This window comes from Lissotriton helveticus, chromosome 9 (assembly GCF_964261635.1).
Source record: "Lissotriton helveticus chromosome 9, aLisHel1.1, whole genome shotgun sequence".
NCBI lineage: Eukaryota > Metazoa > Chordata > Amphibia > Caudata > Salamandridae > Lissotriton > Lissotriton helveticus.
In genome coordinates, this window is record NC_136070.1 from 63,056,650 (window position 1) to 63,079,932 (window position 23,283).

General features: G+C 48.2%; 1 protein-coding gene across 1 annotated transcript in view; it reads right to left on the reverse strand.

The window, feature by feature from the left end:
• PLEKHD1 (pleckstrin homology and coiled-coil domain containing D1) overlaps positions 1 to 23,283 on the reverse strand; it is a 292,760-nt gene that overhangs the window by 33,063 nt on the left and 236,414 nt on the right. Inside the window, exon 10 of the mRNA XM_078661983.1 lies at positions 13,612 to 13,744. Coding sequence (XP_078518109.1) covers positions 13,612 to 13,744 — 133 coding nt within the window. The remainder of the gene's footprint in view (positions 1 to 13,611; positions 13,745 to 23,283) is intronic.

Here is a 23,283-nt window from a genome sequence, read left to right on the forward strand (position 1 = left end):
TCATGATTATGTAGGAGAATGAATGAGACACTATAGCTAGTCGGTTTGGGGATTTAGGGTACTGAGGCGGTAGGAAGGCTTAGCCCCTACACACAGAGGTCCTGTTTTCCTGTGCATAGTTCTGTGTATGTGGTGCAGAATCAGACTCTGCTTTTAGAAAGCACTGGGAGCGTCGCATGTTATCACTGTAAGCACTACTGTGTGCCTGAGGGCAGACTCTGCTGTTAGAAAGCACTAGGCACGTGGCATGCTATCACTGTAAGCACTATTGCGTGTCTTGAGGTCAGTCTCTTCTATTAGAAAGCACTAGGAGCATGACATTCTTTCACTTTTAGCACTATTGCATACCTTGAGGTCTGACTCTACTATTAGAAAGCACCCAGAGTGTGACAAGCTATCACTGTAAGCACTATTGTGTGTCCCGAGGCCAGACTCTGCGTTAGAAAGCACTAGGAGCGAGGGCATGCCCTTTTGGGGTATGAGCTCAATAATTAAGGTAGGGGGTTAGCCCCCCATTTGCTGGAGAGATTTGCACAATTGCAACCTCCTTCTACACTGAAGAAGCTTCAGTCTTTGCTGGGAGTTTTTGATTTCTGGATGACATACATTCCAGATTATGTCCAGCGTATCAAACCGCTCTATGCGTTGATATAACCTACGTTTACGTCTGCTTGCTGGCTTCTGGAACATACCTCTATTCTACGTTCTTCGCAGTCTGATCTGCTAAACACTAACTTCTTGTTGATGCGTGATAATTCTATGAAGCTGGCCATACATATTGTACCCTGGACGTGGGTTTCACATATTTAACGTTCAACGAAGGCGACACAGTACCTATTGCATACAAATCACATTTGTACACAGCAGCGGAAATGCGCATTTCGAATGTTGAAACGATTTTGACTGCGGTCCAAATGGCAATTCTGAAAGAACGCTCTCTGGCGCAGGTAAAACGCAATCTTATGGTTTTGCCTATCCCTGCTTTAGAAGCAGTGACTAAGGCAAGTGTACCAAACTCGAAAGCTTTACATACCCGTTGGATACAATGGGCTACTTCTCTGACATCGGTTGATGTCACGTTTATCTTTGATCCTGCTCTTCAGACGTGTCCGTTTTTACAGTATGAACATGTTCATCCTTCTCCGTTGTCGTTGCTTCCTTTAGATTAGTACAAATGTATCATTTATACCGAAGGCTCGGCTCAACCGGCCATCGGATCAAAACATGTTTATTCAGCAGCTTGCGCTATTGCGGCTGGTTCAATTGTAAATGGCGAATTGAAGCCTCCAAAGTGCATACACAGGCACTTGGGGACTGTACGGCACAATTGGCTGAGCTGTGTGCTCTTGTTCTAGCTCTTGAGTTTGCAGATCTTACTGTGAATACTCTCAGTGTTGTGTTCTGGATTCTCGAATAATTTGTAGCTTCATGATTATGTAGGAGAATGAATGAGACACTATAGCTAGTCGGTTTGGGGATTTAGGGTACTGAGGCGGTAGGAAGGCTTAGCCCCTACACACAGAGGTCCTGTTTTCCTGTGCATAGTTCTGTGTATGTGGTGCAGAATCAGACTCTGCTTTTAGAAAGCACTGGGAGCGTCGCATGTTATCACTGTAAGCACTACTGTGTGCCTGAGGGCAGACTCTGCTGTTAGAAAGCACTAGGCACGTGGCATGCTATCACTGTAAGCACTATTGCGTGTCTTGAGGTCAGTCTCTTCTATTAGAAAGCACTAGGAGCATGACATTCTTTCACGTTTAGCACTATTGCATACCTTGAGGTCTGACTCTACTATTAGAAAGCACCCAGAGTGTGACAAGCTATCACTGTAAGCACTATTGTGTGTCCCAAGGCCAGACTCTGCGTTAGAAAGCACTAGGAGCGAGGGCATGCCCTTTTGGGCTATGAGCTCAATAATTAAGGTAGGGGGTTAGCCCCCCATTTGCTGGAGAGATTTGCACAATTGCAACCTCCTTCTACACTGAAGAAGCTTCAGTCTTTGCTGGGAGTTTTTGATTTCTGGATGACATACATTCCAGATTATGTCCAGCGTATCAAACCGCTCTATGCGTTGATATAACCTACGTTTACGTCTGCTTGCTGGCTTCTGGAACATACCTCTATTCTACGTTCTTCGCAGTCTGATCTGCTAGACACTAACTTCTTGTTGATGCGTGATAATTCTATGAAGCTGGCCATACATATTGTACCCTGGACGTGGGTTTCACATATTTAACGTTCAACGAAGGCGACACAGTACCTATTGCATACAAATCACATTTGTACACAGCAGCGGAAATGCGCATTTCGAATGTTGAAACGATTTTGACTGCGGTCCAAATGGCAATTCTGAAAGAACGCTCTCTGGCGCAGGTAAAACGCAATCTTATGGTTTTGCCTATCCCTGCTTTAGAAGCAGTGACTAAGGCAAGTGTACCAAACTCGAAAGCTTTACATACCCGTTGGATACAATGGGCTACTTCTCTGACATCGGCTGATGTCACGTTTATGTTTGATCCTGCTCTTCAGACGTGTCCGTTTTTACAGTATGAACATGTTCATCCTTCTCCGTTGTCGTTGCTTCCTTTGGATTAGTACAAATGTATCATTTATACCGAAGGCTCGGCTCAACCGGCCATCGGATCAAAACATGTTTATTCAGCAGCTTGCGCTATTGCGGCTGGTTCAATTGTAAATGGTGAATTGAAGTCTTCCAAGTGCATACACAGGCACTTGGGGACTGTACGGCACAATTGGCTGAGCTGTGTGCTCTTGTTCTAGCTCTTGAGTTTGCAGATCTTACTGTGAATACTCTCAGTGTTGTATTCTGGATTCTCGAATCATTTGTAGCTTCATGATTATGTAGGAGAATGAATGAGACACTATAGCTAGTCGGTTTGGGGATTTAGGGTACTGAGGCGGTAGGAAGGCTTAGCCCCTACACACAGAGGTCCTGTTTTCCTGTGCATAGTTCTGTGTATGTGGTGCAGAATCAGACTCTGCTTTTAGAAAGCACTGGGAGCGTCGCATGTTATCACTGTAAGCACTACTGTGTGCCTGAGGGCAGACTCTGCTGTTAGAAAGCACTAGGCACGTGGCATGCTATCACTGTAAGCACTATTGCGTGTCTTGAGGTCAGTCTCTTCTATTAGAAAGCACTAGGAGCATGACATTCTTTCACGTTTAGCACTATTGCATACCTTGAGGTCTGACTCTACTATTAGAAAGCACCCAGAGTGTGACAAGCTATCACTGTAAGCACTATTGTGTGTCCCAAGGCCAGACTCTGCGTTAGAAAGCACTAGGAGCGAGGGCATGCCCTTTTGGGCTATGAGCTCAATAATTAAGGTAGGGGGTTAGCCCCCCATTTGCTGGAGAGATTTGCACAATTGCAACCTCCTTCTACACTGAAGAAGCTTCAGTCTTTGCTGGGAGTATTTGATTTCTGGATGACATACATTCCAGATTATGTCCAGCGTATCAAACCGCTCTATGCGTTGATATAACCTACGTTTACGTCTGCTTGCTGGCTTCTGGAACATACCTCTATTCTACGTTCTTCGCAGTCTGATCTGCTAGACACTAACTTCTTGTTGATGCGTGATAATTCTATGAAGCTGGCCATACATATTGTACCCTGGACGTGGGTTTCACATATTTAACGTTCAACGAAGGCGACACAGTACCTATTGCATACAAATCACATTTGTACACAGCAGCGGAAATGCGCATTTCGAATGTTGAAACGATTTTGACTGCGGTCCAAATGGCAATTCTGAAAGAACGCTCTCTGGCGCAGGTAAAACGCAATCTTATGGTTTTGCCTATCCCTGCTAGAAGCAGTGACTAAGGCAAGTGTACCAAACTTGAAAGCTTTACATCCCCGTTGGATACAATGGGCTACTTCTCTGACATCGGCTGATGTCACGTTTATCTTTGATCCTGCTCTTCAGACGTATCCGTTTTTACAGTATGAACATGTTCATCCTTCTCCGTTGTCGTTGCTTCTTTGGATCAGTACAAATGTATCATTTATACCGAAGGCTCGGCTCAACCGGCCATCGGATCAAAACATGTTCATTCAGCAGCTTGCGCTATTGCGGCTGGTTCAATTGTAAATGATGAATTGAAGTCTTCCAAAGTGCATACACAGGCACTTGGGGAGTGTACGGCACAATTGGCTGAGCTGTGTGCTCTTGTTCTAGCTCTTGAGTTTGCAGATCTTACTGTGAATACTCTCAGTGTTGTGTTCTGGATTCTCGAATAATTTGTAGCTTCATGATTATGTAGGAGAATGAATGAGACACTATAGCTAGTCGGTTTGGGGATTTAGGGTACTGAGGCAGTAGGAAGGCTTAGCCCCTACACACAGAGGTCCTGTTTTCCTGTGCATAGTTCTGTGTATGTGGTGCAGAATCAGACTCTGCTTTTAGAAAGCACTGGGAGCGTCGCATGTTATCACTGTAAGCACTACTGTGTGCCTGAGGGCAGACTCTGCTGTTAGAAAGCACTAGGCACGTGGCATGCTATCACTGTAAGCACTATTGCGTGTCTTGAGGTCAGTCTCTTCTATTAGAAAGCACTAGGAGCATGACTTTCTTTCACTTTTAGCACTATTGCATACCTTAAGGTCTGACTCTACTATTAGAAAGCACCCAGAGTGTGACAAGCTATCACTGTAAGCACTATTGTGTGTCCCGAGGCCAGACTCTGCGTTAGAAAGCACTAGGAGCGAGGGCATGCCCTTTTGGGGTATGAGCTCAATAATTAAGGTAGGGGGTTAGCCCCCCATTTGCTGGCGAGATTTGCACAATTGCAACCTCCTTCTACACTGAAGAAGCTTCAGTCTTTGCTGGGAGTTTTTGATTTCTGGATGACATACATTCCAGATTATGTCCAGCGTATCAAACCGCTCTATGCGTTGATATAACCTACGTTTAAGTCTGCTTGCTGGCTTCTGGAACATACTTCTATTCTACGTTCTTCGCAGTCTGATCTGCTAGACACTAACTTCTTGTTGATGCGTGATAATTCTATGAAGCTGGCCATACATATTGTACCCTGGACGTGGGTTTCACATATTTAACGTTCAACGAAGGCGACACAGTACCTATTGCATACAAATCACATTTGTACACAGCAGCAGAAATGCGCATTTCGAATGTTGAAACGATTTTGACTGCGGTCCAAATGGCAATTCTGAAAGAACAATCTCTGGCGCAGGTAAAACGCAATCTTATGGTTTTGCCTATCCCTGCTTTAGAAGCAGTGACTAAGGCAAGTGTACCAAACTTGAAAGCTTTACATCCCCGTTGGATACAATGGGCTACTTCTCTGACATCGGCTGATGTCACGTTTATCTTTGATCCTGCTCTTCAGACGTGTCCGTTTTTACAGTATGAACATGTTCATCCTTCTCCGTTGTCGTTGCTTCCTTTGGATCAGTACAAATGTATCATTTATACCTAAGGCTCGGCTCAACCGGCCATCGGATCAAAACATGTTTATTCAGCAGCTTGCGCTATTGCGGCTGGTTCAATTGTAAATGGTGAATTGAAGTCTTCCAAAATGCATACACAGGCACTTGGGGACTGTACAGCACAATTGGCTGAGCTGTGTGCTCTTGTTCTAGCTCTTGAGTTTGCCGATCTTACTGTGAATACTCTCAGTGTTGTGTTCTGGATTCTCGAATAATTTGTAGCTTCATGATTATGTAGGAGAATGAATGAGACACTATAGCTAGTCGGTTTGGGGATTTAGGGTACTGAGGCGGTAGGAAGGCTTAGCCCCTACACACAGAGGTCCTGTTTTCCTGTGCATAGTTCTGTGTATGTGGTGCAGAATCAGACTCTGCTTTTAGAAAGCACTGGGAGCGTCGCATGTTATCACTGTAAGCACTACTGTGTGCCTGAGGGCAGACTCTGCTGTTAGAAAGCACTAGGCACGTGGCATGCTATCACTGTAAGCACTATTGTGTGTCTTGAGGTCAGTCTCTTCTATTAGAAAGCACTAGGAGCATGACATTCTTTCACTTTTAGCACTATTGCATACCTTGAGGTCTGACTCTACTATTAGAAAGCACCCAGAGTGTGACAAGCTATCACTGTAAGCACTATTGTGTGTCCCGAGGCCAGACTCTGCGTTAGAAAGCACTAGGAGAGAGGGCATGCCCTTTTGGGCTATGAGCTCAATAATTAAGGTAGGGGGTTAGCCCCCCATTTGCTGGAGAGATTTGCACAATTGCAACCTCCTTCTACACTGAAGAAGCTTCAGTCTTTGCTGGGAGTTTTTGATTTCTGGATGACATACATTCCAGATTATGTCTAGCGTATCAAACCGCTCTATCCGTTGATATAACCTACGTTTACGTCTGCTTGCTGGCTTCTGGAACATACCTCTATTCTACGTTCTTCGCAGTCTGATCTGCTAGACACTAACTTCTTGTTGATGCGTGATAATTCTATGAAGCTGGTCATACATATTGTACCCTGGACGTGGGTTTCACATATTTAACGTTCAACGAAGGCGACACAGTACCTATTGCATACAAATCACATTTGTACACAGCAGCGGAAATGCGCATTTCGAATGTTGAAACGGTTTTGACTGCGGTCCAAAGGGCAATTCTGAAAGAACGCTCTCTGGCGCAGGTAAAACGCAATCTTATGGTTTTGCCTATCCCTGCTTTAGAAGCAGTAACTAAGGCAAGTGTACCAAACTCGAAAGCTTTACATCCCCGTTGGATACAATGGGCTACTTCTCTGACATCGGTTGATGTCACGTTTATCTTTGATCCTGCTCTTCAGACGTGTCCGTTTTTACAGTATGAACATGTTCATCCTTCTCCGTTGTCGTTGCTTCCTTTAGATTAGTACAAATGTATCATTTATACCGAAGGCTCGGCTCAACCGGCCATCGGATCAAAACATGTTTATTCAGCAGCTTGCGCTATTGCGGCTGGTTCAATTGTAAATGGCGAATTGAAGCCTCCAAAGTGCATACACAGGCACTTGGGGACTGTACGGCACAATTGGCTGAGCTGTGTGCTCTTGTTCTAGCTCTTGAGTTTGCAGATCTTACTGTGAATACTCTCAGTGTTGTGTTCTGGATTCTCGAATAATTTGTAGCTTCATGATTATGTAGGAGAATGAATGAGACACTATAGCTAGTCGGTTTGGGGATTTAGGGTACTGAGGCGGTAGGAAGGCTTAGCCCCTACACACAGAGGTCCTGTTTTCCTGTGCATAGTTCTGTGTATGTGGTGCAGAATCAGACTCTGCTTTTAGAAAGCACTGGGAGCGTCGCATGTTATCACTGTAAGCACTACTGTGTGCCTGAGGGCAGACTCTGCTGTTAGAAAGCACTAGGCACGTGGCATGCTATCACTGTAAGCACTATTGCGTGTCTTGAGGTCAGTCTCTTCTATTAGAAAGCACTAGGAGCATGACATTCTTTCACGTTTAGCACTATTGCATACCTTGAGGTCTGACTCTACTATTAGAAAGCACCCAGAGTGTGACAAGCTATCACTGTAAGCACTATTGTGTGTCCCAAGGCCAGACTCTGCGTTAGAAAGCACTAGGAGCGAGGGCATGCCCTTTTGGGCTATGAGCTCAATAATTAAGGTAGGGGGTTAGCCCCCCATTTGCTGGAGAGATTTGCACAATTGCAACCTCCTTCTACACTGAAGAAGCTTCAGTCTTTGCTGGGAGTTTTTGATTTCTGGATGACATACATTCCAGATTATGTCCAGCGTATCAAACCGCTCTATGCGTTGATATAACCTACGTTTACGTCTGCTTGCTGGCTTCTGGAACATACCTCTATTCTACGTTCTTCGCAGTCTGATCTGCTAGACACTAACTTCTTGTTGATGCGTGATAATTCTATGAAGCTGGCCATACATATTGTACCCTGGACGTGGGTTTCACATATTTAACGTTCAACGAAGGCGACACAGTACCTATTGCATACAAATCACATTTGTACACAGCAGCGGAAATGCGCATTTCGAATGTTGAAACGATTTTGACTGCGGTCCAAATGGCAATTCTGAAAGAACGCTCTCTGGCGCAGGTAAAACGCAATCTTATGGTTTTGCCTATCCCTGCTTTAGAAGCAGTGACTAAGGCAAGTGTACCAAACTCGAAAGCTTTACATACCCGTTGGATACAATGGGCTACTTCTCTGACATCGGCTGATGTCACGTTTATGTTTGATCCTGCTCTTCAGACGTGTCCGTTTTTACAGTATGAACATGTTCATCCTTCTCCGTTGTCGTTGCTTCCTTTGGATTAGTACAAATGTATCATTTATACCGAAGGCTCGGCTCAACCGGCCATCGGATCAAAACATGTTTATTCAGCAGCTTGCGCTATTGCGGCTGGTTCAATTGTAAATGGTGAATTGAAGTCTTCCAAGTGCATACACAGGCACTTGGGGACTGTACGGCACAATTGGCTGAGCTGTGTGCTCTTGTTCTAGCTCTTGAGTTTGCAGATCTTACTGTGAATACTCTCAGTGTTGTATTCTGGATTCTCGAATCATTTGTAGCTTCATGATTATGTAGGAGAATGAATGAGACACTATAGCTAGTCGGTTTGGGGATTTAGGGTACTGAGGCGGTAGGAAGGCTTAGCCCCTACACACAGAGGTCCTGTTTTCCTGTGCATAGTTCTGTGTATGTGGTGCAGAATCAGACTCTGCTTTTAGAAAGCACTGGGAGCGTCGCATGTTATCACTGTAAGCACTACTGTGTGCCTGAGGGCAGACTCTGCTGTTAGAAAGCACTAGGCACGTGGCATGCTATCACTGTAAGCACTATTGCGTGTCTTGAGGTCAGTCTCTTCTATTAGAAAGCACTAGGAGCATGACATTCTTTCACGTTTAGCACTATTGCATACCTTGAGGTCTGACTCTACTATTAGAAAGCACCCAGAGTGTGACAAGCTATCACTGTAAGCACTATTGTGTGTCCCAAGGCCAGACTCTGCGTTAGAAAGCACTAGGAGCGAGGGCATGCCCTTTTGGGCTATGAGCTCAATAATTAAGGTAGGGGGTTAGCCCCCCATTTGCTGGAGAGATTTGCACAATTGCAACCTCCTTCTACACTGAAGAAGCTTCAGTCTTTGCTGGGAGTTTTTGATTTCTGGATGACATACATTCCAGATTATGTCCAGCGTATCAAACCGCTCTATGCGTTGATATAACCTACGTTTACGTCTGCTTGCTGGCTTCTGGAACATACCTCTATTCTACGTTCTTCGCAGTCTGATCTGCTAGACACTAACTTCTTGTTGATGCGTGATAATTCTATGAAGCTGGCCATACATATTGTACCCTGGACGTGGGTTTTACATATTTAACGTTCAACGAAGGCGACACAGTACCTATTGCATACAAATCACATTTGTACACAGCAGCGGAAATGCGCATTTCGAATGTTGAAACGATTTTGACTGCGGTCCAAATGGCAATTCTGAAAGAACGCTCTCTGGCGCAGGTAAAACGCAATCTTATGGTTTTGCCTATCCCTGCTAGAAGCAGTGACTAAGGCAAGTGTACCAAACTTGAAAGCTTTACATCCCCGTTGGATACAATGGGCTACTTCTCTGACATCGGCTGATGTCACGTTTATCTTTGATCCTGCTCTTCAGACGTATCCGTTTTTACAGTATGAACATGTTCATCCTTCTCCGTTGTCGTTGCTTCTTTGGATCAGTACAAATGTATCATTTATACCGAAGGCTCGGCTCAACCGGCCATCGGATCAAAACATGTTCATTCAGCAGCTTGCGCTATTGCGGCTGGTTCAATTGTAAATGATGAATTGAAGTCTTCCAAAGTGCATACACAGGCACTTGGGGAGTGTACGGCACAATTGGCTGAGCTGTGTGCTCTTGTTCTAGCTCTTGAGTTTGCAGATCTTACTGTGAATACTCTCAGTGTTGTGTTCTGGATTCTCGAATAATTTGTAGCTTCATGATTATGTAGGAGAATGAATGAGACACTATAGCTAGTCGGTTTGGGGATTTAGGGTACTGAGGCAGTAGGAAGGCTTAGCCCCTACACACAGAGGTCCTGTTTTCCTGTGCATAGTTCTGTGTATGTGGTGCAGAATCAGACTCTGCTTTTAGAAAGCACTGGGAGCGTCGCATGTTATCACTGTAAGCACTACTGTGTGCCTGAGGGCAGACTCTGCTGTTAGAAAGCACTAGGCACGTGGCATGCTATCACTGTAAGCACTATTGCGTGTCTTGAGGTCAGTCTCTTCTATTAGAAAGCACTAGGAGCATGACATTCTTTCACTTTTAGCACTATTGCATACCTTAAGGTCTGACTCTACTATTAGAAAGCACCCAGAGTGTGACAAGCTATCACTGTAAGCACTATTGTGTGTCCCGAGGCCAGACTCTGCGTTAGAAAGCACTAGGAGCGAGGGCATGCCCTTTTGGGGTATGAGCTCAATAATTAAGGTAGGGGGTTAGCCCCCCATTTGCTGGCGAGATTTGCACAATTGCAACCTCCTTCTACACTGAAGAAGCTTCAGTCTTTGCTGGGAGTTTTTGATTTCTGGATGACATACATTCCAGATTATGTCCAGCGTATCAAACCGCTCTATGCGTTGATATAACCTACGTTTAAGTCTGCTTGCTGGCTTCTGGAACATACTTCTATTCTACGTTCTTCGCAGTCTGATCTGCTAGACACTAACTTCTTGTTGATGCGTGATAATTCTATGAAGCTGGCCATACATATTGTACCCTGGACGTGGGTTTCACATATTTAACGTTCAACGAAGGCGACACAGTACCTATTGCATACAAATCACATTTGTACACAGCAGCAGAAATGCGCATTTCGAATGTTGAAACGATTTTGACTGCGGTCCAAATGGCAATTCTGAAAGAACAATCTCTGGCGCAGGTAAAACGCAATCTTATGGTTTTGCCTATCCCTGCTTTAGAAGCAGTGACTAAGGCAAGTGTACCAAACTTGAAAGCTTTACATCCCCGTTGGATACAATGGGCTACTTCTCTGACATCGGCTGATGTCACGTTTATCTTTGATCCTGCTCTTCAGACGTGTCCGTTTTTACAGTATGAACATGTTCATCCTTCTCCGTTGTCGTTGCTTCCTTTGGATCAGTACAAATGTATCATTTATACCTAAGGCTCGGCTCAACCGGCCATCGGATCAAAACATGTTTATTCAGCAGCTTGCGCTATTGCGGCTGGTTCAATTGTAAATGGTGAATTGAAGTCTTCCAAAATGCATACACAGGCACTTGGGGACTGTACAGCACAATTGGCTGAGCTGTGTGCTCTTGTTCTAGCTCTTGAGTTTGCCGATCTTACTGTGAATACTCTCAGTGTTGTGTTCTGGATTCTCGAATAATTTGTAGCTTCATGATTATGTAGGAGAATGAATGAGACACTATAGCTAGTCGGTTTGGGGATTTAGGGTACTGAGGCGGTAGGAAGGCTTAGCCCCTACACACAGAGGTCCTGTTTTCCTGTGCATAGTTCTGTGTATGTGGTGCAGAATCAGACTCTGCTTTTAGAAAGCACTGGGAGCGTCGCATGTTATCACTGTAAGCACTAATGTGTGCCTGAGGGCAGACTCTGCTGTTAGAAAGCACTAGGCACGTGGCATGCTATCACTGTAAGCACTATTGTGTGTCTTGAGGTCAGTCTCTTCTATTAGAAAGCACTAGGAGCATGACATTCTTTCACTTTTAGCACTATTGCATACCTTGAGGTCTGACTCTACTATTAGAAAGCACCCAGAGTGTGACAAGCTATCACTGTAAGCACTATTGTGTGTCCCGAGGCCAGACTCTGCGTTAGAAAGCACTAGGAGAGAGGGCATGCCCTTTTGGGCTATGAGCTCAATAATTAAGGTAGGGGGTTAGCCCCCCATTTGCTGGAGAGATTTGCACAATTGCAACCTCCTTCTACACTGAAGAAGCTTCAGTCTTTGCTGGGAGTTTTTGATTTCTGGATGACATACATTCCAGATTATGTCTAGCGTATCAAACCGCTCTATGCGTTGATATAACCTACGTTTACGTCTGCTTGCTGGCTTCTGGAACATACCTCTATTCTACGTTCTTCGCAGTCTGATCTGCTAGACACTAACTTCTTGTTGATGCGTGATAATTCTATGAAGCTGGTCATACATATTGTACCCTGGACGTGGGTTTCACATATTTAACGTTCAACGAAGGCGACACAGTACCTATTGCATACAAATCACATTTGTACACAGCAGCGGAAATGCGCATTTCGAATGTTGAAACGGTTTTGACTGCGGTCCAAAGGGCAATTCTGAAAGAACGCTCTCTGGCGCAGGTAAAACGCAATCTTATGGTTTTGCCTATCCCTGCTTTAGAAGCAGTAACTAAGGCAAGTGTACCAAACTCGAAAGCTTTACATCCCCGTTGGATACAATGGGCTACTTCTCTGACATCGGCTGATGTCACGTTTATCTTTGATCCTGCTCTTCAGACGTATCCGTTTTTACAGTATGAACATGTTCATCCTTCTCCGTTGTCGTTGCTTCCTTTGGATCAGTACAAATGTATCATTTATACCGAAGGCTCGGCTCAACCGGCCATCGGATCAAAACATGTTTATTCAGCAGCTTGCGCTATTGTGGCTGGTTCAATTGTAAATGGTGAATTGAAGTCTTCCAAAGTGCATACACAGGCACTTGGGGACTGTACGGCACAATTGGCTGAGCTGTGTGCTCTTGTTCTTGCTCTTGAGTTTGCAGATCTTACTGTGAATACTCTCAGTGTTGTGTTATCGGTTGTCGAATCATTTGTAGCTTCATGATTACGTAGGAGAATGAATGAGACACTATAGCTGGTCGGTTTGGAGATTTTGGGTACCTAGGCGGTAGGAAGGCTTAGCCCCTACACACAGAGGCCCTGTTTTCCGGCGCATAGTTCTGTGTATGTGCAGAATCAGACTCTGCTTTTAGAAAGCACTGGGAGCGTCGCATGCCATCACTGTAAAGACTACTGTGTGCCTGAGGGCAGACTCTGCTGTTAGAAAGCACTAGGCACGTGGCATGCTATCACTATAAGCACTATTGCGTGCATTGAGGTCAGTCTCTTCTATTAGAAAGAACTAGGAGCATGACATTCTTTCACTTTTAGCACTATTGCGTACCTTGAGGTCTGACTCTACTATTAGAAAGCACTCAGAGTGTGACAAGCTATCACTTTAAGCACTACTGTGTGCCTGAGGTCAGACTATGATGTGAGAAAGCACTAGGGCATAGCATGCTACCATTGTAAGCACTATTGTGTGTCCCGAGGTCAGACTCTGATGTTAGAAAGCCCTGGGAGCACGGCACGCTACCATTGTAAGCACTACTGTGTGTCCTGAGGTCAGACTCTACTGTTAGAAAGCACTAGGGCATGGCATGCTACCATTGTAAGCACTACTGCGTGCCTGGGGTCAGAATATGCAATTAGAAAGCACTAGGAGTGTGGCATGCATTCAGTGTAGTGTAAGCACTATTGCATGCCTAGAGGCCAGACTCTGCTGTTAGAAAGCACTAGGAATGTGGCATGCTCTCAGCGTATGCCCTGCTGCTTACCTTGAGGTCGGACTCTGTCTGCTGTTTCTCTGCTGTTAGTTCAGTGAGGGAGTTCTGCAGGGCCTGTGACTGCGAAGAGTAGAACTCACGCTCCTCCTCCAAGGCCTGGGCCTTCTCCTCGTTCTCCTTCATTCTGCGGCCCAATGAAAAAAGGGACATTTTACTCTCGTCCAGGGCTCAAGTCCTAAAAAAAGAAGTGGGACGGACTCACCAAGTTAGGCCGAATAGATGTGACATCACCACGCGTGACATCACAGGAAGTTACTTCACTGCTTGTGACACCACGGCGCATGACATCGCATGTGGCATCACAGGAAGTTGCATCACAACCCACGACTTCACAGAGAGTGACATCAGATCTTAAGACCTCACATATGTTTAGCAAATCTATCATGAGTACATTTGAGCGCATTACAATGTTTAACAATTTAGATTTTGCATTGGGGTTGTGTCAATATATTGACGCAACCCTGATGCAAATTCAGGGCTTCAACTTATATATATATATATATATATATATATATATATATATATATATATATTACCTACTGGCAGTCGCCAGTAGGTAGTTATAGTTAGGATCGTTTTCCATAGGAAATCCGCAACATTCTATTGGGAATAACTTTGGCGCCGAATGAGGGATCTGCCTGTAATTTTCCTTAACTTTGCCTCGCTGCGCTCCGCTCCTTCCCTGAAAGTTTCGGGGGGATCCATCAAGCGGGGACCGAGATAAAAGGGGGGTCCCAAAACGTGTTTTCCCCATGTTAATTTCCATAGGGCGGTTGGACTCACTTTTAGCCCGAACGGCTGAATGGATTTCCACCAAACTTGGCAAAATTGTAGGGACTGGTACCCAGATGTGCCTTTGCTATGTCTCAAGATATATGCTCCAGTGGTTTTTACGAAAATTAACTTTGAAAAAATATATATTGGGCTACATTGGGCTATATTTATGTTAGAGCCCAAATGTAGCCCAATGTAGCCCAATGTAGCCCAAAGATGGCCACCAGAGACAAAAAAAAACAAATGTAGCCCAAATATCAGCCAGATGTAGCCCAACTATAGCCCAATGACAGAATGTCCCAGAGTGTTCTAAAGAACAACTAGAGCGCTAACAGTCTTACTTATGACGAAAGTATGGCACACCTGAAGTCATCTTGATTGGAATAAAGTGTTAACACGTAAAACATTTAATTTGCAAAGGAACAAAATGAGGGGGTTCATTTTGCCATAGAAATTATGATTAGTGCTGAAGAAAGAAAAATTAGGGCACATTTTGAGTGACTTCTCAAATCCTCTTATATTTCATTAAAAAAATTCTGATAGGCAGTCTCCCAAGATGGCCATCAGAGACAAAAGAGCCCAAATGTAGCCCAAATATCAGCCAGATGTAGCTCAACTATAGGTCAATGACAGAATGTCCCAGAGTGTTCTAAAGAACAACTAGAACGCTAACAGTCTTACTTATGACAAAAGTAAGGCACACCTGAAGTCATCTTGATTGGAATAAAGTGGTAACACTTAATACATTTAATTTGAAAAGGAACAAAATGAGGGGTTTCATTTTGCCGTAGAAATGTATATATATATATATATATATATATATATATATATATATATATATATATATATATATATATATATATATATATGTATAGTCACTGAAGGTTTCACACCAGTTATAGTTAGGTGGAAATTTTACTCGCATAAAACCATTGAAATTCCCACGTTATAGTTAGTTGGACTCACTATAACTTGCGCGTGCAATGCACTGCTGATGACGTCACATATTACATCACTCATGACATGGTCAGTGACATCACTCATGACATCACTGATGACATCTCAAATGACATCACTGATGACATCATCCAGTGAATGTGTATCTTTCTGAAAAATAAATATTTTTTATATATGTATATCTAAAGGTTGATGGAAGAATAAATGGGTACATACATGTCTAAATGGATGTTTTTTTTTGTGTAAAATTGATTGGTTAACTGACATATTAAATGCATCTTAGTGACTACATATATTAGCGAGTAATGTTTAAATATTTAAATATCTGTATCTGTGTCTCACTTTGTGTATAAGTGGCTGCATGGGTTGGTGAGTAGCTATATGAGTGTGTATATGGGTTATTAGTTGTTTTTTTGAGTATCAGTATCAGTGTCTGTATGGTTCGGTGAGTGATATTACTTAGAGCACAGATGCATGAATGAGTGACTCACTATTTGTATGTATTTTGAAGACAGCATGTGTGCAAGACTGTATGGGTGGATGATTGTGTGTATGGGTGGGTTAGTGAGTATGTGTTTTTATAATTGATTGTTTAAGAGAGTAAATATGTTTCCGTTTCTGTAGAAGTATGTGTAGTGGTGTGTATATAGCAGTACAATCAAGTAAATGTTTTTTTGATAGTTTATTTGCATGTGTGAATTTGTGTGTGAGTAACTATATGGATGAGTATTAGTGTGTAACAGGATGTACAGGTGTATAAGTACATATGATGAGTAAGTACATGCATGAGTGACTATATAGAACTGTTGGTGAATGAGCGGATGTGTATGTAGATGTTGGAATTACCTAATAAGTTGTTGTAATTGGTATTGGTTTCTCCTTTTTTAAGAAAATGTTAGTTTCTATTTTTGAATGTGTGTGTCAAAGGTTATTTTATGCTGATAGGAGGTCTGCCACTTTGTCACAAGGATGTTGTCATCAGTGATGTCATTTGAGATGTCATCAGTGATGTCATGAGTGATGTCACTGACCATGTCATGAGTGATGTAATATGTGACGTCATCAGCAGTGCATTGCACGCGCAAGTTATAGTGAGTCCAACTAACTATAACGTGGGAATTTCAATGGTTTTATGCGAGTAAAATTTCCACCTAACTATAACTGGTGTAAAACCTATAGTTTTTTCAGTGAATATATATATATATATATATATATATATATATATATATATATATATATATATATATATATATATATATATATATATATATATATATATATATATATATATATATATATATATATATATATATATATTATATTGTTGCTCCAAGGTTGTCCACCTTTGAGAAGCACATGAGCAGCAGTTTGATTTATGTGTAGGTGAGGACGGGGATCCGCTTGTAGATGCCGCCCCATAATGGATCTGCCCGACGCGTTTCGAAGCTCCATATGCTTCTCTTCAGGGGCTTTAACGGAAGCGGTGTGCGCAACCGCTAACCCACTTCTCCATTTTCCATATGACACACCCACCAATGGGAGGCTCAAATGAGATTGTGTATTATGGGAAGTGTTAGACAGCGACCCGGAGGGTCGGCCGAATACTGGGGGGAGAGGCCTCCGATGAGGGCCGTCTCCGGCCATCGTACAGACAAGTCACTTCCCTCCCCACAGATAGACACCACACAAGGATGAGATCAACACTCTTTATATAGGGTTCTTGCGGCAAGGTTATCAGCGGTACAGGAGATTCAGGACTCGAGGGTCCTCTCAATTCTAGTCTCTGTAGGGAAAGGGGGTAGCGGGACAGTCTTGGTACCGGATCGGTACAGGGGGTGGCAGGAGGGGAGCTCACAATCCTCGAGCTTAGGAGTCTACAAGGTCGGGCCGTGGCAGCGCCAGCAGACCAAGATGAGGGTTCACGTTGCAGAGGGCCGCGGCAGCGCCAGCAGGCCAAGATGATGGTTCACGTTGCAGAGGGCCGCGGCAGCGCCAGCAGGCCAAGATGATGGTTCACGTTGCAGAGGGCCGCGGCAGCGCCAGCGGGCCAAGATGATGGTTTCCGTTGCAGAGGGCCGCGGCAGCGCCAGCAGGCCAAGATGATGGTTCACGTTGCGGAGGGCCGCGGCAGCGCCAGCAGGCCAAGATGATGGTTTTCACGAGGCAGAGGGCCGCGGCAGCGCCAGCAGGCCAAGATGATGGTTTCACGAGGCAGAGGGCCGCAGCAGCGCCAGCAGGCTAGACGAAGGGTTCACAGGGCAGGGCTGTGGCAGCGCCAGCAGTCCGTCAAGGATGAGTTCTTCTCGGTGTCTCTCGACTCCAGGATACAACTGTCTTTCTGGTCTGGGGCTGCCCCAGTTATAGGTCTAGTCCCCTTTGATGTCCGGACCCTCGCGCCTGGGGGTCGGGAGGTCCGGAATCAGGGAGTCCCGACACCCAGCAGGGGGGTGGAGCCAGCCCCCAGGGAGGCCGGGGGTGATCGACACCTGGCGGAGGAGAGCCGTTGGCGCCTCCTTCTTTCGCCGACCTGCCAAGGGGTCTCTTTACCTCCTGTGGGGAGGTTGGTGCCTCTATGTCGGGGCCTGGCCAGGCCCAGGGTTGGGGTCGAGTCGAGGCCACGTGGCCTCGTGCTGTAGTGCCCAAAGATGGCTGCCGGGCCGGGGCCATGGTGCTGACGGGGACCAGGGCCAGCCGGTACGGGAGGGTTCAGGAGCTGGAGTCCCGTTGTGGACGGGTTGTGGGTTACCTCGGGGGGTTGCCGGGGTGGCTCTTGCTGGTGATTCAGGGAGAGCCGGGGTCCGGGCCCTGTTGTGCGGGGGGGGAACGGCCCGGCTACGAGGCCTGTCCAACATGCGTCCCCCCCAGCTGAAGGCAGGGAGAGTCAGCCATCCTCTTGGGGACTCTCCTCGTCGAGGCGGAAAAAGCGTGACAGGCGGTCTGCGTTGGCGTGGTCCTGGCCTGGACGATGTTCCACAGTGAAGTCCATCCCCTGTAGGGAGATGGACCAGCGCAACAGTTTCGGGTTTTCCCCCCGCATCTGCATCAGCCATTGCAGGGGTCGGTGGTCTGTCTGCACCCGAAAAGGGGTGCCGAAGAGGTAGGGCCGGAGCTTCTTGAGGGCCCATACTACGGCGAAGGCCTCCCTCTCGATGGGGCTCCAGCGCTGTTCCCGGGCCAGCAGGCGTCGGCTGATGAATGCCACTGGCTGATCGACTCCCTCGTTGTTGAGTTGGGAGAGGACGGCCCCCACCCCACGATCGGAGGCGTCCGTCTGTATGATGAATCCCCGGCCGTAGTCGGGAGCTTGGAGCACGGGGGCAGTGCACATGGCGGCCTTCAGCTTCTCGAAGGCCGATTGGCAGTCCGGAGTCCAGTTGACTGTTTTGGGGTTCTTCTTGGATGTGAGCTCCGTGAGGGGCCCCACGATGCTGCCATAGTCCTTCACAAACCGCCGGTAGTACCCGGTGAGTCCCAGGAAGGCCCGGACCTCGGTTTGGGTCGTAGGGGGTTGCCAGGCCTGGATGGCCGCGATCTTGGGCTGGAGGGGGGCCACCAGACCGCTTCCCACTTGGTGTCCTAGGTAGGTCACGGACCCTTGGCCAACCTGACATTTGCTGGCCTTGAGGGTGAGCCCGGCCTGCTGGAGGGCGTGTAGAACTTCCCGCAGGTGGCGGAGGTGGTCGGTCCAGTGGTGACTGTACACAGCGATGTCGTCCAGGTAGGCGGCGCTGAATTCTTCGAGGCCCGCCAGTACCTGGTTCACGAGTCGTTGAAAGGTTGCCGGAGCGTTTTTCATGCCGAATGGCATCACCTTGAAGTGGTAGTGACCGTCCGGGGTAGAGAAGGCGGATCATTCTTGGGCCCTGGGGGTGAGGCCGATTTGCCAGTAGCCCGCTGTTAAATCGAAGATGCTCAGGTAGCGGGCGGCCCCCATACGGTCAATTAACTCATCTGCCCGGGGGATGGGGTGAGCGTCGGTCCTGGTAACGGCATTCAGTCCCCGGTAGTCCACACAGAACCGGAGCTCAGGGGCAACGCCCGGGGCGGCGGCCTTGGGGACCAGGACGACTGGGCTGGACCAGGGGCTGGCAGAAGGTTCGATCACTCCCAGTGCCAGCATCTTGGACACCTCGGTCTGGATGCAGGCGCGCACCCGATCTGGTACACGGTACGCCGTGTGGCGAATAGGGGGGCTGTCCCCGGTGTCCACATCGTGAAGGCACCAGGGGGTGACCCCAGGGGTGAGAGAGAACAAGGATGCGAATCGTGTCAGGAGAGCTTGACAGTCTTGGCGTTGCTCCGGGGACAAGGCCTTGGAGAGTCTGACCCCTTCCACGGAGCCATCCTGCTCGAGGGTCCTCAGCAGGTCCGGAAGGGGCTCGGAGTCTTCTTCCGTCCCATTGTCGGTAGCCATCAGGAGGCTGAGTTCTGAGCGTACAAAATGGGGCTTGAGTCTGTTGGCGTGGAGGACCCGTAGGGGGTTCCGGGAAGTTTCCATGTCGATTAAGTAGGTGACGGGCCCCTTGCGTTCGATCACCTTGAAGGGTCCGGACCATTTGTCCTGTAGGGCACAGGGTTCAACCGGGGACATCACCCAGACCTGCTGTCCCGGCTCGAACTCGAGGGAGGAGGCGTGCTGATCATACCATTTCTTCATGTCTTCCTGACTGGCTTCAAGGTTGACTTTGGCGATCTCCCTGAATCGCCGGGTCTGGTTGCGAAGGGCCAAGAGATATTTGTATACATCCGGGGGAGTTTTCTGGGGGGGCCTCTCCCAACCTTCTTTAACTAGGCTGAGGGGACCCCGGACGGGGTGCCCGTACAGGAGTTCAAATGGGCTGAAGCCTAGGGATTTTTGAGGGACCTCTCGGTAGGCGAACAGGAGGCACGGGAGTAGCACGTCCCACTGGCGACGGAGGGGCTCTTCTAGGCCCATGATCATTCCTTTGAGAGTGCGGTTAAACCGCTCGACCAATCCATTTCCTTGCGGGTGATAGGGGGTCGTGAATTTGTAGGTGACCCCGCACTGTTGCCAGAGAGACTTCATGTATTTCGAGATGAAGTTCGTGCCCCTGTCGCTGACGACCTCCCGGGGAAAGCCCACCCGGGAGAAGATCCCCATCAGGGCTCGGCCTACCACAGGCGCCGTCACGGTTCGAAGAGGGATGGCCTCGGGATAGCGGGTGGCGTGGTCCACCAGGACCAGGATGAACCGGTGTCCTTGGGCTGTTCGGGGGTCCAGGGGCCCCACAATGTCTATCCTCACCCGTTCGAACGGGGTGGTGACGACGGGAAAAGGCTGCAGCGGTGCTTTGGTTTTTCGGCCACTTTTCCCGCTGGCCTGGCAGGTGGGGCAGGCCTTGCAGTGGTTGGTGACATCCTTTGGCATTCGGGGCCAGTAAAAGTGGGTCACCAGGCGGTCGTACGTTTTGTCCTGTCCCAAGTGTCCGGCAAGGGGTACATCGTGGGCTAAGTTCAAGAGGAAATCTCTGAAGCGGAGGGGCACCACCAGCACCCGACTGGCCCCCAGTTCCGCAATCCTTTGCTCACTGTAGAGCAGGTCATTGTCCCAGTAGATCCAGTGGGCCCCCGAGGTGTCCCCTGCGCTCTGGGCCAGGGCTTGCTGCCGGAGTCCCTCGAGGGAGGGACAGGTTCTTTGTTCTTGTCGGAATTGTTCCTGGGTGGGACCCCCCTCTTGACGCCACTGGGCCAGGTCGGGGAGGTCCTGGAGCCGACCGGGTCCTTCTTCGGTTTGGGCCGGGGAGCTCGCTTCTGGGGTGGCCTCCTCTGGGACAATCGCGGGAGGAGGCTCCGGCCACTCGGGTTCCTCTGGACGGGGGACGGCACGGGCGGTCATGGACCGGGTCGTGGCACAGACCCATTCGGGGAGGCCCAGCATCCCCAGGTGCTCTCTCCGTTCGACTGCTGCCCAGGGAGAACTTTTGAGATCGTTCCCCAGGAGGCAATCCACGGGGGCATCATCGCGGACAGTCACTTTCAGCATCCCTGATACTCCTCCCCATTCGAAGGGGACGTAGGCCATTTGACATAGACTTTCTGAGTTGTCGGCCGACCGGACAGGGCAAAGAATGTTCGGCAAAATCTGGTCCGGGGCCACCAGATGACAGCGGACCGCGGTCACACTGGCCCCGGTGTCGCGGAGGGCTTCAGCCCGGCGGCCATTAATGTTGACCCACTGGCTGTACTTCTGCGTGTTGGCGGGAAGGGGGGCCCGAGGGATCAGGTCTCGTTCCCCTAGGCAAACCAGGGACATGGCGGCCGGTTCCCACTCAGGCTGGTCGGTTTCGTACTCTTCCTGGTCTTCTGGGGTTTGCTCTTCCCCCAGGGCTGCAGCAGCGTCCTGGCGGGGTATAGTGTTCGGGTTCTTTGGGCAGTTGGGATCATTGGCGTAGTGGCCGGGTCGCTGGCATCGGTGGCAAGTAATGTTGGCTCGGAAGCCTGGTCACATCGGGGGGTTTCCCCTGCCGGCCGGGGGCGGGGGGTTGCTTGCGGGAGTCACCGGGCCGGTGTCCCTCCCCCGACCCTGGCCTCCTCCTCCACGGGGGCGATGGGGCCCTTGGGCAGTTCTGTTCGGTTCGCTGGGTCCGTTTCGGCCAACTCGGGTGCTTTCCCATCGGTCCGCTTCGGCGGCGAGTTGCCGAGGTTCCGTTAGTTTACTGTCCAGGAGGTGCTGCCTGAGTTCGATGAAGCAGTTGTTAGAAAGGTGCTCCCACACAATAAGGTCAAAGAGCTGCTCGTAGGTGGTCACGTTGCTGCCCTTGATCCACCCCTCGAAGGCCCGGCTAAAGAAGTTCACGTACTCCACCCAAGTTGTACCCGGGATCCGTTTGCAGTCGCGGAACCGCTGGCGGTACATCTCGGGTGTGAGTCCGTATCGAGTGAGGAGGGCGGCTTTCATGTGGTCGTAGGATGTCATCAGATGGTCCGGGAGTTGCAGCAGGGCGTCTCGCCCTTCGTTGACAAACCTCCCCCATAACCCGGCTCCCCAGTCGCTCCGGGGAATCCGGTGGGAGGTCATGGCTACCTCGTACGCTTTGAACCATTGCTGGATATCATCGTTCTTGTAGTACTCTCTGACGACATCTTTGGGTATGTGGACCTTGGGGTCTGTAGGGCCAGGAGTGTTCGTGCGCTCGGGGACCCCGAGCTCCTTGTTCTGTTTCCGAATCTCTAGTTCCTTGAGGTTGCGCTCATGTTCGTAGGCTAGCTTTTTCTCTTCTAGTTCTCTCTGCCTTTGTTTCTCTTCTCGCTCCTCTCGGAGCCGTAAGTGTTCCAACGTTATTTTTTGTTCCGCCAATTTGAGCTCTCCATCTAAGCGAAGTCGTGCCAGTTCCAATTCATGGAGCCTGCTTTTTTCCCATTCCCGGACCTCTTCTGGGGAGAGACCCGATCTTCTTTCTTCCGTCGGTGTGGGCCTTGTTTCGGGTGTCTCGTGGCTTCGTGTTTGGGGTACGGTCGTACCCGTCTCCGCCCAAGATTCCAGGGCTCGTTTGAAGTCCTCTTTCGTGCTCAGTCCTGTGGTTGAAATGCCTAATTCCATGCAGAATTGTTTCAGTTCTCTGTGGTTGTATTCTTCTAGCTTTTCCATCTGGAATTTTTCCGTTGTTCCGCTCTCTTTTGTTGTCATGGTGGTTGTGTGTCGTGGGGCGAGTGACCCTCTGTACGATTATGCGTAGGTTCGGATCGCGCCGCTGGCCACCAATGTTAGACAGCGACCCGGAGGGTCGGCCGAATACTGGGGGGAGAGGCCTCCGATGAGGGCCGTCTCCGGCGATCGTACAGACAAGTCACTTCCCTCCCCACAGATAGACACCACACAAGGATGAGATCAACACTCTTTATATAGGGTTCTTGCGGCAAGGTTATCAGCGGTACAGGAGATTCAGGACTCGAGGGTCCTCTCAATTCTAG